This window comes from Pristiophorus japonicus, chromosome 11 (genome assembly GCF_044704955.1).
Source record: "Pristiophorus japonicus isolate sPriJap1 chromosome 11, sPriJap1.hap1, whole genome shotgun sequence".
NCBI lineage: Eukaryota > Metazoa > Chordata > Chondrichthyes > Pristiophoridae > Pristiophorus > Pristiophorus japonicus.
Window position 1 is genome coordinate 58,175,491 of NC_091987.1, and position 13,764 is coordinate 58,189,254.

At 48.0% G+C, this 13,764-nt stretch overlaps 1 protein-coding gene across 2 annotated transcripts in view; it reads right to left on the bottom strand.

Moving 5' to 3' along the window:
* Positions 1-13,261, bottom strand: part of srpx (sushi-repeat containing protein X-linked) — a 175,445-nt gene extending 162,184 nt beyond the window's left edge. For both annotated transcript variants that reach the window (XM_070892920.1, XM_070892919.1), the window contains exon 1: positions 13,123-13,261. In XM_070892920.1, the coding sequence (XP_070749021.1) occupies positions 13,123-13,189 (67 nt within the window). In that variant the 5' untranslated portion in view covers positions 13,190-13,261. The remainder of the gene's footprint in view (positions 1-13,122) is intronic.
* Positions 13,262-13,764: the final 503 nt, after the last annotated feature.

Sequence of the window (13,764 nt, forward strand, 5' to 3'; positions counted from 1 at the left end):
GGGAGACGAGAGGGAGGGAGGGGGTGGTGGGGAGACGAGAGGGAGGGAGGGGGGGGTGTGGGAGACGAGAGGGAGGGAGGAGGGGGGAAGGAAGGAGAGGGAGGGGGGTGGGGGCGAGGCAATCAGTTATGAGCCAGAAGGCATTCGAGACCCTGCAGAGCGACGAAGCCAAGCGACCTGAGCTGATCCCGATTCAGGCAAAGCCACTCACTACAGCAAGCCAAAGCAGCGGGCGAACCCCAACCAGTTGTATCGGTATCTAACAAAGCATTCGTAGCAAGTGAGATGTTACCACACGGGGTCGGGAGTGTTGTGCAGCAAGCAAAAGTAGCAGGCGAGCCCCAAACGATTGAACTTGCATCAAATAAGTTAAACAAAGCAGCAGCTGTGTTCACAGGAGCAAAGAGACGTACCAAAGAGTGTCCCAATGGGCCAAGTTTCGGGCCGCGCCGACGCCTGTTTTTCGCGCCACAAAGTGCGCCTAAAAGAAACTTACAGATTCTCCACCTCCCTGCAGGTCTTCTGGCTCTCGGCGCGGCGCAGCACGAGCTGTAGGGGGCGGAGCGAGGTCCCTGCGCTGAAAACAGTGCTGGGACCTCTGCACATGCGCACTACAGTGGGCGCGCATGTGCAGTAGCTCCAGGCGCTCAAAACTGTGTGGGAGGGGCCCGAAGCACGCAGCCCCTAGCCCTGGCCGAATGGCCTCACTGGGCTGCGTGCATAAGGCTGCCTCCCAAGCCCAGCTCCTGCTTCCTCCCGACCCGACTCGACTCCCGCTCCCGGACTGGACCCGACCCCTCCCCCCACCCCGAACCAAACTGACTCCTGCTTCCCCCCTGCCACCCGCCCCCGGACCGGACCCAAACCCCCCCCCCACACAAGCCAACCTGACCCCCCGACCCAAACCGAACCGACCTCCTCCCACCACCCCCCCACCACCCCGACCCGACCCGCGCTCCCGACCCCCCCCCACCCGGACCCGACCCAACCTGACCTCCCTCCCCCCGTCCCCGACACGAACTGATCCGACCCGACCCTCCTCTGCCCTGCCCCGCCCCCCCCGACCCAAACCGAACTGACCCGCGCTCCCTCCCTACCCAAACCAACCTGACCACCTCCCCCCACCCCGACCCTACCCGACCTCCCTCCGCGCTCCCGACCCCGACGCCACCTACCTGTAAATCTGGTGCTGGAGACGGGCCCTGCCCGAAGTCTTGGGTCCGGCCCGGCCCGGCCCGTTCCGCCTCCCTCCCCCTTCTCCTTTCCCCCCTTCCTTCTCCTTTCCCCCCCTTTCCCTCCCTTCCCTTCCCCCTTTCCCCTTTCTCTCCCCCTTCTCCCTCCCCCTCCCCCATCCCCTCTGCCTCCCTCCCTTCCCTCCCCCTGCCCCCCCCCTCTTCCTCTACCCCCTCCCCTCACTGTCAGAAACACAGACACTGACAGACAGAGAGTGAGAGACACACACAGACAGACAGACAGAGAGATAGAGACACTGACAGAGACACACTGGGGGGGGGCATCCCAGCACGCTTTTGGAGGGCTCCCGTGCTGCAGTCGGTAAGTAGAAAATGTTTTATTTATTGATTTTTTAAAATTATTTCTTATTAATTTTTTTGATTGATTTATTGGTTGATTTATTGAAGTTATCATCATTTATTATTGATGATGGCTCTTTATTTGTAAAACTGAAGTGTTTCATGTTTATAAACTTCCTTTAAACCCCCCCCCCCCCATTCCCTACGCCTGATTTGTAACCCATGCCTGATTTTCTAAAGTGTAGACAAGGTTTTTCCAGCGTACAAAAATCTTCACTTACTCCATTCTAAGTTAGTTTGGAGTAAGTTTTCACTGCCGAAACTTTGAAAACAGGCATAAGTGGCCGGACACGCCCCCTTTTGAAAAAAAAATTCTGTTCCAAAGTGAAACTGTTCTAACTGACTAGAACTGGAGCAAACTAAATGCCGAGAATTTGAATTTCTAAGATACTCCGTTCTACACCAGTTGCTCCAAAAAATCAGGAGCAACTGAGGCCGAAACTTGGGCCCAATATGTGCTCGAGTCAGACAAACTGCTCATCCCACAAGCTTGGGAGAGCAGAGGCACCATTATCAATGCGTTGTTTCGAGAATATCCAATACTGTCTGTGCACTGTAACATGATCCGCCACGGGTAAGGCACAGAGAGCGGCACCCATGCTCTCAGTTGGCCACCGTTGCCCATCCCCGTATTTGTTCAATTGGTCTGCCGTTTCTTTGTTCCCCATTATAAATTCACCCGAGTCCGACTGCAAGGGACCTACGTTTGTCTTCACTAATCTTTTTCTTTTCACATATCTATAGAAGCTTTTGCAGTCAGTTTTTATGTTCCCGGCAAGCTTCTTCTCGTTCTCTATTTTCTCCCTCCTAATTAAACCCTTTGTCCTCCTCTGCTGAATTCTAAATTTCTCCCAGTTCTAAGGTTTGCTGCTTTTTCTGGCCAATTTATATGCCTCTTCCTTGGATCTAACACTATCCTGAATTTCCCTCGTTAGCCACGGTTGAGCCACCTTCCCAGTTTTATTTTTACTCCAGACAGGGATGTACAATTGTTGAAGTTCATCCATGTGATCTATAAATGTTTGCCATTGCCTATCCACTGTCAACCCTTTAAGTATCATTTGCCAGTCTATTCTAGCCCATTCACACCTCATGCCGTCGAAGTTAGCTTTCCTTAAGTTCAGGACCCTAGTTTCTGAATTAACTGTGTCATTCTCCATCTTAATAAAGAATTCTACCTTGTTATGGTCACTCTTCCCCAAGGGGCCTCGCACAACAAGATTGCTAATTAGTCCCTTCTCATTACACATCGCCCAGTCTAGGATGGCCAGCCCCCTAGTTGGTTCCTCGACATATTGGTCAAGAAAACCATCCCTAATACACTCCTGTAAATCCTACTCCACTGCACTGCCACCAGTTTGGTTAGCCCAATCTAAATGTAAATTAAAGTCGCCCATGATAACTGCTGTACCGTTATTGCATACATCCCTTATTTCTTGTTTGATGCTGTCCCCAACCTCACTATAACTCTTTGGTGGTCTGTACACAACTCCCACTCGCGTTTTCTGCCCTTTGGTGTTCCATAGCTCCACCCATACAGATTCCACATCATCCAGGCTAATGTCCCTCCTTACTATTGCATTAATTTCCTCTTTAACCAGCAGTGCTACCCCGCCTCCTTTTCCTTTGTCTTTGTCTATCCTTCCTAAATGTTGAATACCCCTGGATGTTGAGTTCCCAGCCTTGGTCACCCTGGAGGCATGTCTCTGTGATGTCAATTAAATCATATCCATTAACTGCTATCTGCGCAGTTAATTTGTCCACCTTATTCCGAATACTCCTCGCATTGAGGCACAGAGCCTTCAGGCTTGTCTTTTTAACACACTTTGCCCCTTTAGAATTTTGCTGTAATGTGGCCCTTTTTGTTTTTTGCCTTGGGTTTCTCTGCCCTCCACTTTTACTACTCTCCTTTCTGTCTTTTACCTGTTTCCCAGCATAGGTTCCCATCCCCCTGCCATATTAGTTTAACTCCTCCCCAACAGCACTAGCAAACACTCCCCCTCGGACATTGGTTCCGGTCCTGCCCAGGTACACACCGTCCGGTTTGTACTGGTCCCACCTCCCCCAGAACAGGTTCCAATATCCCAAGAATTTGAATCCCTCCCTTCTGCACCACTCCTCAAGCCACGTATTCATCTGAGCTATCCTGTGATTCCTACTCTGACTAGCACATGGCACTGGTAGCAATCCTGAGATTACTACTTTTGAGGTCCTACTTTTAAAATTTAGCTCCTAGCTCCCTAAATTTGTCTCGTAAGACCTCATCCCGTTTTTTTTTAACCGATATCGTTGGTACCTATATGCACCACGACAACTGGCTGTTCACCCTCCCTTTTCAGAATGCCCTGCACCCGCTCCGAGACATCCTTGACCCTTGCACCAGGGAGGCAACATACCATCCTGGAGTCTCGGTTGCGGCCGCAGAAACGTCTATCTATTCCCCTTACAATTAAATCCCCTATCACTCTCCCACTCTTTTTCCTGCCCTCCTGTGCAGCAGAACCACCCACGGTGCCATGAACTTGGCTGCTGCTGTCTTCCCCTGATGTGTCATCCCCCTCAACAGTACCCAAAGTGGTGTATCTGTTTCGCAGGGGGATGACCGCAGGGGACCCCTGCACTGCCTTCCTTGCACTGCTCTTCCTGTTGGTCACCCATTCCCTATCTGGCTGTGTACCCTTTACCTGCGGTGTGACCAACTCGCTAAACGTGCTATTCATGTCATTCTCAGCATCATGAATGCTCCAGAGTTCATCCACCCACAGCTCCAGTGCCGCAATGCAGTCTGTCAGGATCTGCAGGTGGATGCACTTCCCGCATATGTAGTCGTCAGGGACACCGGAAGCATCCCCGAGTTCCCACATAGTACAGGAGGAGCATAACACGTGTCCGAGCTCTCCTGCCATGACTGAACCATTGGATTAACTTAATTGGGCAACAATGTTAAAAGGTTGCTTACTGATAAAGAAAGAAAAAGAAAAACTACTTACCAATCACCAGCCAATCACTTACCCCCTTGGCTGTGACATCACCTTTCGATTTCTTTCTACTACTTTTTTGCCTTCTCCCTGTAGCTGCACAAGCACGCCTCTCCGACACACCTCCCGAGCCTCTCCGACTCACCACAGACTCACCGAGCCTCAGCGACGCGTTGGGCCTTTTTATAGGCCTCTCCAACACACCTCCCGAGCTCTCCGACTCACCACAGACTCCGAGCCTCAGTGATGCGTTGAGCCTTTTTACAGGCCTCTCCGACTGACCACGAACTCCCAAGCCTCAGCGACGAATTGGGCCTTTTTGTAGGCCTTCCCGACACAACTCCCGAGCCTCTGTGACTCACCACGGACTCCCGAGCCTCAGCGACGCATTGGGCCTTTTTGTCGGCCTCTCCAACCCACCTCCCGAGCATCTCCGACTCACCACGGACTCCGAGCCTCAGCGACGCGTTGGGCCTTTTTACAGGCCTCTCCAACCCACCTCCCGAGCCTTTCCAACTGCCTCACGAGCTCCACTTTTTAAAAAGGGAGGGAGCAAGAAAGCGGGTAATTATAGACCGGTTAGCCTGACATCAGTAGTGGGGAAAATGTTGGAATCAATTATTAAGGATGAAATAGCAGCACATTTGGAAAGCAGTGACAGGATCGGTCCAAGTCAGCGTGGATTTATGAAAGGGAAATCTTGCTTGACAAATCTTCTGGAATTTTTTTGAGGATGTAATTAGTACAGTGGATGTGGTGTATTTGGACTTTCAAAATGCTTTTGACAAGGTCCCACACAAAAGATTCGTGTGGAAAATCAAAGCACATGGTATTGGGGGTAATATACTGACGTGGATAGAGAATTGGTTGGCAGACAGGAAGCAGAGAGTCGGGATAAACGGGTCCTTTTCAGAATGGCAGGCAGTGACTAGTGGGGTGCCGCAGGGCTCAGTGCTGGGACACCAGCTCTTTACAATATACATTAACGATTTGGATGAAGGAATAGAGTGTAATATCTCCAAGTTTGCAGATGACACTAAACTGGGTGGCGGTGTGAGCTGAGGGGGACGCTAGGAGGCTGCAGGGTGACTTGGACAGGTTAGGTGAATGGGCAAATGCATGGCAGATGCAGTATAATGTGGATAAATGTGAGGTTATCCACTTTGGGGGCAAAAACGGGGAAGACAGAATATTATCTGAAGGGCGGCAGATTAGGAAAAGGGGAGGTGCAATGAGACCTGGGTTTCATGGTTCATCAGTCACTGAAAGTTGGCATACAGGTACAGCAGGCAGTGAAGGCGGCAAATGGCATGTTGGCCTTCATAGCTAGGGGTTTTGAGTATAGGAGCAGGGAGGTCTTACTGCAGTTGTAGGGCCTTGGTGAGGCCTCACCTGGAATATTGTGTTCAGTTTTGGTCTCCTAATCTGAGGAAGGACGTTCTTGCTATTGAGGGAGTGCAGCGAAGGTTCACCAGACTGATTCCCAGGATGGCAGGACTGACATATGAGGAGAGACTGGATCAACTGGGCCTTTATACATTGGAGTTTAGAAGGATGAGAGGGATCTCATAGAAACATATAAGATTCTGACAGGACGGGACAGGTTAGATGCGGGTAGAATGTTCCCGATGTTGGGGAAGTCCAGAACCAGCGGAAACACACTTAGGATAAGGGGTAGCCCATTTAGGACTGAGATGAGGAGAAACTTCTTCACTCAGAGAGTTGTTAACCTGTGGAATTCCCTGCCGCAGAGAGTTGTTGATGCCAGTTCATTGGATATATTCAGCCACGTTCTTATTGCATGATGGTGCAGGCTTGAAGGGCCGAATGGCCTACTCCTGCACCTATTTTCTATGTTTCTATGAAAACCCGGTTGCAAAGCCCGGGCAGGATCCTCAGGTACCTGTTTGTGCTTTCAAGTGTCGCCGGGGAGGTGTGCACCGATGTGCAACGACTCGGATTGCATTTGCGATCGAGTTTCGGCAATCTCCCAACCTGTACACTGCGCCCAGAATAGTGACAGGTCAAACCTGTCGGTGCAGCCCTGCCACCAGCCGTTAAAGTTTTTATTTTTTTGCAGCGATTACATAGTTAAGGGTCTTGTAAATGTTTTAAAAATGTTTTTGGAATGTTTATTTTTTTCCCCCCCCCCCCCCCCCCAAGGCCTTTCTCACAGCGCTCCTGGCCCTGGACTAAAGTTGTCGAAACTCGCGGTTTGCGCCACGAGTGCTTGTGCAACACCTCCCTAACCGATGCGCCCCTGGCTCAGATGTAAAGACCGAACATTCGGGCTATAAACAGTAGTGTAGTGCAAATGGTAAGTTTCATGTATCGCTACCTTTTTCGCCGAAAAACCCCGAATGCCGAAAATCCGGCCCCTTGTGTTTAAATTTCTTCATGGCTTCACCCCTCCCTCTCCTTGTTATTTCCTCCAGTCCTAGAATGCTGCATTGCTGAGACTCTGGCCTCTTGTGCATCTCTCCCTCCCTCCCTTCATCCCACCACAAACAGCAGTGCCTTCGGCTGCCTCGGCACATGCTGTGGAATTTTCTCCCTAAGCCCCTTCATTTATCTACCTCTATCTCTTCCTTTAAGACCTTCCTTAAAACTCACCTCTTTAACCAAGCTTTTTGTGACCACTTCAAAAATCCCTATCTTTGGCTCTATTTTTATTTGATTATGCCTCTGTGAAATGTTTTTGATCTTTTTTTTTAATGTTAAAGATGCCATATAAATGCAAATTGTTGTTATTGGAAAGGGTATGGCAACAAGAAGGGAATGAGTTAAACTGGTACTTCCTTTGTTCCAAATAAAGCTATCACATCATTTGCTCCAATTGGCAAATGTATGCCAGGCATTTTGTCCATGCTTGATTCGGGGTCAGTTGGGATGGGCCACAGCTTAAACATGCATGTATCTTTTCAGTGCTGGTTCAAGAGCTTCTCAAGACTTCAAGAGGTGGGGATTCCTTGTCCTGCCAGCAGCAGGGCAATTAGGCAAGGGGTTACAACTGGGATGGACTAGTGCAGGGGCATGATCAGAATGTGCACAGTTGTACCATCACTGATCTGTCAGGGTAGAATGGAATTTTTGGAGTTTGTGGCGATGGTAGCTGCAACACAGGACTCTAAGCTAGCTCTCTCTCTCTTTGCAGAGGTGGTAGTAACGAGGATCAGTCTAAACAGAGAAAATTGATGTCTTAACCAGGCATGTTTATACAGAATGTCTTTGTGGATTGTTACAAAGATGTATCGTAACATACATTGTTGTTACACACAGATATACAGTTTTGGGTTGCATTGTGTTACAAAACTATAACATATCCTATTCCCTTGCATCATGCAATTAAATAAACCCTAATACAATGTAGTTCCAATTACAAGACAGGATAGCATTTCAGTTCAAATCATGTAATGTGACCACAGGTGCCTGCTCCCTGTCTCAATTTGCCACTAACACAAAATACAGATTGAACCTCACTTATCCGGAATCCTCGGGACCTGGCCTGTTCTGGATGAGGGATTTTTCCGGACAAGGGGTGGTCATGTTAAATTGAATGGTACAGGTACTGAGCAAAGGGATATCGGGGCTGGCTGGCTTGGGGCTGGGAGTGCGGCAGAGAGATCATGGGGGGTGGGGTGGGGTGGGGGGGGGGGGAAGCGGTGGATCGCGGGGTCAGGCCAGCGATTGCGGGAGTCGGCAGCGAGGAAGAACTTCAATTTGTTCATGTTGGAGTTCTGCGCATGCGCCACCCGGTGGCTGGGAATGGTTCTGGACGAGGGGTGGTTCCAGAAAAGGGAGTTCTGGATAAGAGAGGTTCAACCTGTACAATTGAAAATTAAGCATACCGACTACTTGTGTATCAGAAAGAATAATAGTTTGGAGTGTACTTTTTAAAAATTTGGTGACAGGAGGTGGGTGATTCTGGCAAGGCCATAGCTAGTTGCCCTGAATGGACTGTCACAAAACCACCACCATCCCTTTTGCCATTTAAATCACTCCTGCCTTCCACCCGATCGCAGACCTTCCCTTTTGTTCTTTCCCTCCCCCCTCCCCTTTCTCTGCCTTTGAGCTGAATTTTCGCCACAATTCTGCCTCCGTTTTTTTGGCCTACGCTGTTTTTTTTGGAGCAGACTAAAATTTGCAAATTTCGCTAATGTTTCTGCACCATTCTAAAATAGGTACATTCGATTTTTTTTAGTTACCGATTTTTTGACGTTACTGGGGGCGGAACCTGCCGGGTGCACCATTTCTGGCCATTTAACCGAGTTTAGCCAAGTATAATTTTTTTCTGAAACGGCGCACTGCACATTTCCCTACACTTAAGGAAATCGGCGGCGAGAAGACAAAATCAGTGGAGAGAAGACACCATTGTTTCAGTGCAGCTGAACACATGATGGGAAGTTGGGGGGGGGGGGTGGGGGGGAGGGGTTCTTTCAGTCCGGGATAGGTGCGAGCCGGCGTGGGGTCCTTTCAGCCCGTGATGATAGTGGGCCGGTGCGTGGGGGGGGGGGCTGGCTTTCGGCCCGTGATGATAGCGGGCCAGTGCAGGGGGGGACTTTCGGCCCAGGATTGCACCGGCACTGGCACTGTAGAGATGAAAATAAATCTATAAATGCTAAAAAGGAATAAAGGAATTTCATATTGTTTCATACACTGAGATTTCAGTTTGTTGTCCCAAGTCTCACTTAGTGATTTATTTTACAAAGGGGAAATGCTTCATTTGTGCCTCAGCCCTTCAGAGTGTTCTTCGTTACCCTGGCAAGCTCAGTTTTTCAGCACAAACCTTAAGCTCCACCCACAGAGCTTAAAAGTCCATGTTGAATTTTGGGCCCCTTGTAGTTGCTTAAAACTGGTTACATCTGCAACATTTTCCAATTCTGATTGAAAGGTCACAGACCTGAAATGTTAACTCTGTTTCTATTTCCACAGATGCTGCCTGACCTGCTGAGTATTTCCAGCATTTTCTGTTTTTATTTCAGATTTCCAGCATCTGCAGTATTTTGTCCTTTGGCAATATATATCCATCAGGAAAGTGTGTGGGGCTGAGGGATACTGTCAAAGTAATCCTACAGTTTATACTGCAGTCATAGTGTGCAGGACTACACTTCTTCCTACCCCGCATCCTGTAAGGACTCCATTCCATTCTCTCAGTTTCTCCGTCTCCGTCACCTTCCATACGAGGGCTTCCGATATGTCTCCCTTTCTCCTCAAACAAGGATTCCCTCTCCTGTGGTTGAAATGGCCCTCGACCGTGTCTGTTCTATTTCCCGCACTTCTGCTCTCACCCCTTCCCTTCCCTCCCAGAACCAAGACAGGGTTCCTCTTGTGTTCACCTGTCACCTTCCACCTGCAACGGATCATCCCCCGCCATTTCCGCCACCTGCAGCGTGATCCCACCACCAATCACATCTTCCCCTCCCCTCCCCTCTCAGCATTCCGAAGGGACCACTCCCTCCGTGACATCCTGGTCCACTCCTCAAATCACCCCATCCCCTTTCTACGGCACCTTACTGTGCAAGCGCAGGAGATACAACAGTTGCGCTTTTACCTCTCTCTTCCCACTGTCCAGAACCCCAAACACTCCTTCCAGGTGAAACAGCGATTTATTTGTACTTCTTTCAATTTAGTATACTGTATTTGCTTCTCACGATGCAGTCTCCTCTACACTGGGGAGACCAAACGCAGATTGGGTGACCACCTTGCAGAACACCTCCGCTCAGTCTGCAAGTGTAACTCCAAGCTTCTGGTTGCCTGTCACTTTAATTCTCCACTTCACTCCCACTCTGATCTCTCTATCCTCAACCTTTTCCGCTGTTCCAACGAAGCTCAACGTAAGCTCGAGGAACAGCAACTCATCTTTCGTTTAGGCACTTTACAGCCTTCTGGATTCAACATCAAGTTCAACAATTTCAGACCATAACCGGAGTGGGGGAGAGAGCTTGGGTCGGGGCCGGAGCGGGGGAAGAGAGGCGGGGCCTCTCGGGTCGGGCTTCAGAGGAGGATCAGGCCTGCAGTCTCAGGCCTCAGGTCCTGTTGCTCGGCACCACGTGGAGTAAATGACTCAGGGTGGGGGGTGGAGAGAAGGAGCTCGACAGTCCCATTGCAAAAAAACACAGTACAAATAGTTACACTGATTTTTTTTTTCAATGGCAGCTATTGATGATTCCGCCATTTCCATTTACACCTCATCATTTGTTTATTAATTTGCCCCGTTACCATCTCCTTTTGCCTTGCACCATCATCCATTTTGTCTCTTAATCCCTTCTGCCTTCCATCCTATCAGAGACCTACCTTCTCTTTTGTTCTTTCCTCCCATCCCCCCTTTCCCTGCCCTTGCACTTGCTTAAAAATCTGTTACATCTCTAACCTTTTCCAGTTCGGACAAAAGATCACAGACCTGAAACGTTAACTCCGTTTCTCTCTCCACAGATGCTGTCTGACCTGCTGAGTATTTCCAGCATGTTCTGTTTTTATTTCAGATTTCCAGCATCCGCAATATTTTGCTTTTGTGTTGTCATGTGTGCTGGTGGTGGAAGAAATAGATATAGAGCTTAGTGGCAGGTTAATGAGCATCACTGCTCCGGCCTATGTTTTACATGCGACAGTCAGGATGATATAATACATAAGAGTGAGGCACTTGGAAATTATGCAGCAGCAATAATTTGCAGTTATGTAAATATCCCAAGATTCAGAGAGGTGACCAAAGATTTGCTCAAAAAGGGGAGTTTTTTTGAAGGATTTTATATGGGGAGAAGAGAGGAAGAAAGGTTCAGAGAGTTCCTTCTAGTGTGGCTGAAGGTTCCACCACCAATGGTGAGGTGAAGGGGGGTTGTACAGAAGATTTAAGTCAGTGTATCGAAGGATACAGAAAGGAATTCAAAGCTGGAGTTTGTAATGATAAGGCGAGTCCATGACCATGGAGGGATTTTAAGATGAGGTTGAAAATTTTAAATTCAATGCATTGGAGGATGAATAGAACCGAGTGCAAGATCTAAACTATTAAGGATAACTGGTGAGTGTAATTTTTCCCAGCAGCAATGGCCACATTTGAGTTAAAAAAATGATTTCCTGTACATCTTACAATAAAACAAATCCTTGCTGCATGCTTTCCCCCCATTTCAATAGGATTTCAGTCAATATTTCTAGATTATCTCGATGGGTTATAAATCCAAAACTATAACTATGACATCTGAATTATTTTGTTACAAGAAAATGTATACAAATGATGATTGTACTGAGAGTGCGACACTGACAAAGGTGCTGTCTTTCAGATGAGACATTAAACCGAGATCCGTCTGCTCTCTCAGGTGAATATAAAAGATCCCATGGCACTATTTCGAAGAGGAGCAGGGGAGTTATCCCCGGTGTCCTGGCCAATATTTATCCCTCAATCAACATAACAAAAGCAGATGATCTGGTCAGTATCACAGTGCTGTTTGTGGGAGCTTGCTGTGTGCAAATTGACCACCACTTTTCCTACATTACAACAGTGAATACACCTCAAAAAGTACTTCATTGGCTGTAAAGCGCTTTGGGACGTCCGGTGGTCGTGAAAGGTGCTATATAAATGCAAGTTTTTCTTTCTTGTGGCACTATTTCAAAGAAGAGCAGGGGAATTATCCCCCGTGCCCTGGCCAATATTTATCCCTCATCCAACATCACTAAGAGAGATTATCCGGTCATTATCACATTTCTTTTGCGGGAGCTTGTTGTGAGCAAAAAGGTTTACATTAAAAACTGTGTTGGTTTCCTACATTACAACAGTGACTACACTTCAAAAAGTACTTCATTGGCTGTAAAGCGCTTTGGGACGTCCCGAGTTCGTGAAAGGCGCTCTATAAATGAAAGTCTTTATTTGATCCGGACTGTAAATTGCCTGCAGTAAGTGGCTCTAGCTGTCTAGCGCGGTAACAGTGCCCGGCGCCAGTTGGCGGCCGCTGAGTACAGGCAATGCCATTCAGTCCCAACACCCTGCACATCATTCACAATACTCGCTCTTTTCATGAGTTAATCACAGGTTTCGGTCGATTATTTCTGAAAGCCAAGTGCTAAATGTATTTCTGACGAAAGGTCATAGACCTGAAACTTAACTTTGTTCCTCTCTCCACAGATGCTGCCTGACCTGTTGAGTATTTCCAGCATTTTCTGTTTTTATTTGCTAAATGTATTCTCCGGGTTTTACTGTCCAACAAATCAAGGCGAGTAAACCATACAATTAGCAACGATTTGAATCTTTTAAGAAGTAATTTTCCCCGCCTATGCTCCCAGCGCCGAACACATAAAACCATGACCCAACACAACTGTGATTTAAATGTACTCACCTTGAAGCAGTTGAGATTTTAAAGTTTTATTTTTACCCTCTTCAAAACGTTCCAACTCTTAAAAATATCTACATTCAACCCTGGAAGCACAATCCAACCCCCCTTTTCTGCAGGAAGCAGTTCCGTACGCAACTATGAACTAATAAAGACCGTCCTTGTCCTCAAAATGCTCAGTAAGAGACAGCAATTTGCAAAAGAAAAACACACTAAAGTTCGACTCTCACGTACCTTCGTATGCCTCCGCTGTAAAGGTGCACAGAATAGACACAAACATGCACTGGATAAAAATGTCCATGTTGAGCTCTGGTAGTTCCCCTTCAACGTATAAGGGGGGAGGAGGTTTACATTAAAAACCCCTCCGAGTAAACACCGCCTTTACCGGAAACCGCTTCCCCGAGTCAGTGAGCTGCTGTCCCAAACTACCTGACTGTAGCCGCTGGCGGCTGCGTCCAGCTCCTCAACCCCCCGCACCCTGCAGAATAGACAGTGTGTGGCCACACAATAACAGGGTGCGAAAGTAGCGGCCGGAGTAACAAGAATGCTAACACTTTGTTTGGGAATGCGTTTCTGTATTTTAAAGGAATACAAATGTTATGGTTGGAAGGATTCCGTTTAGTACAGAACATAACATTGGAGGAATAGAACAATTTAAAAAAAATCAAAAGTGAAGTTATATTCGTTTACATATATAAACTAAGGACGTAATTTATTTTTGTAATTTTTATAATCAGCCATTTAGAGTTTTGTAGTGTAAAGTCCTGTCCCTGCAGTACAGATTCACACGAGGCACGTACTGAAGTCAAGGTCACTCAGGACCTGCACCTTTATTACACAGCTCTCGAATGCCTCACTTGCCTGAGACCTGTCTTT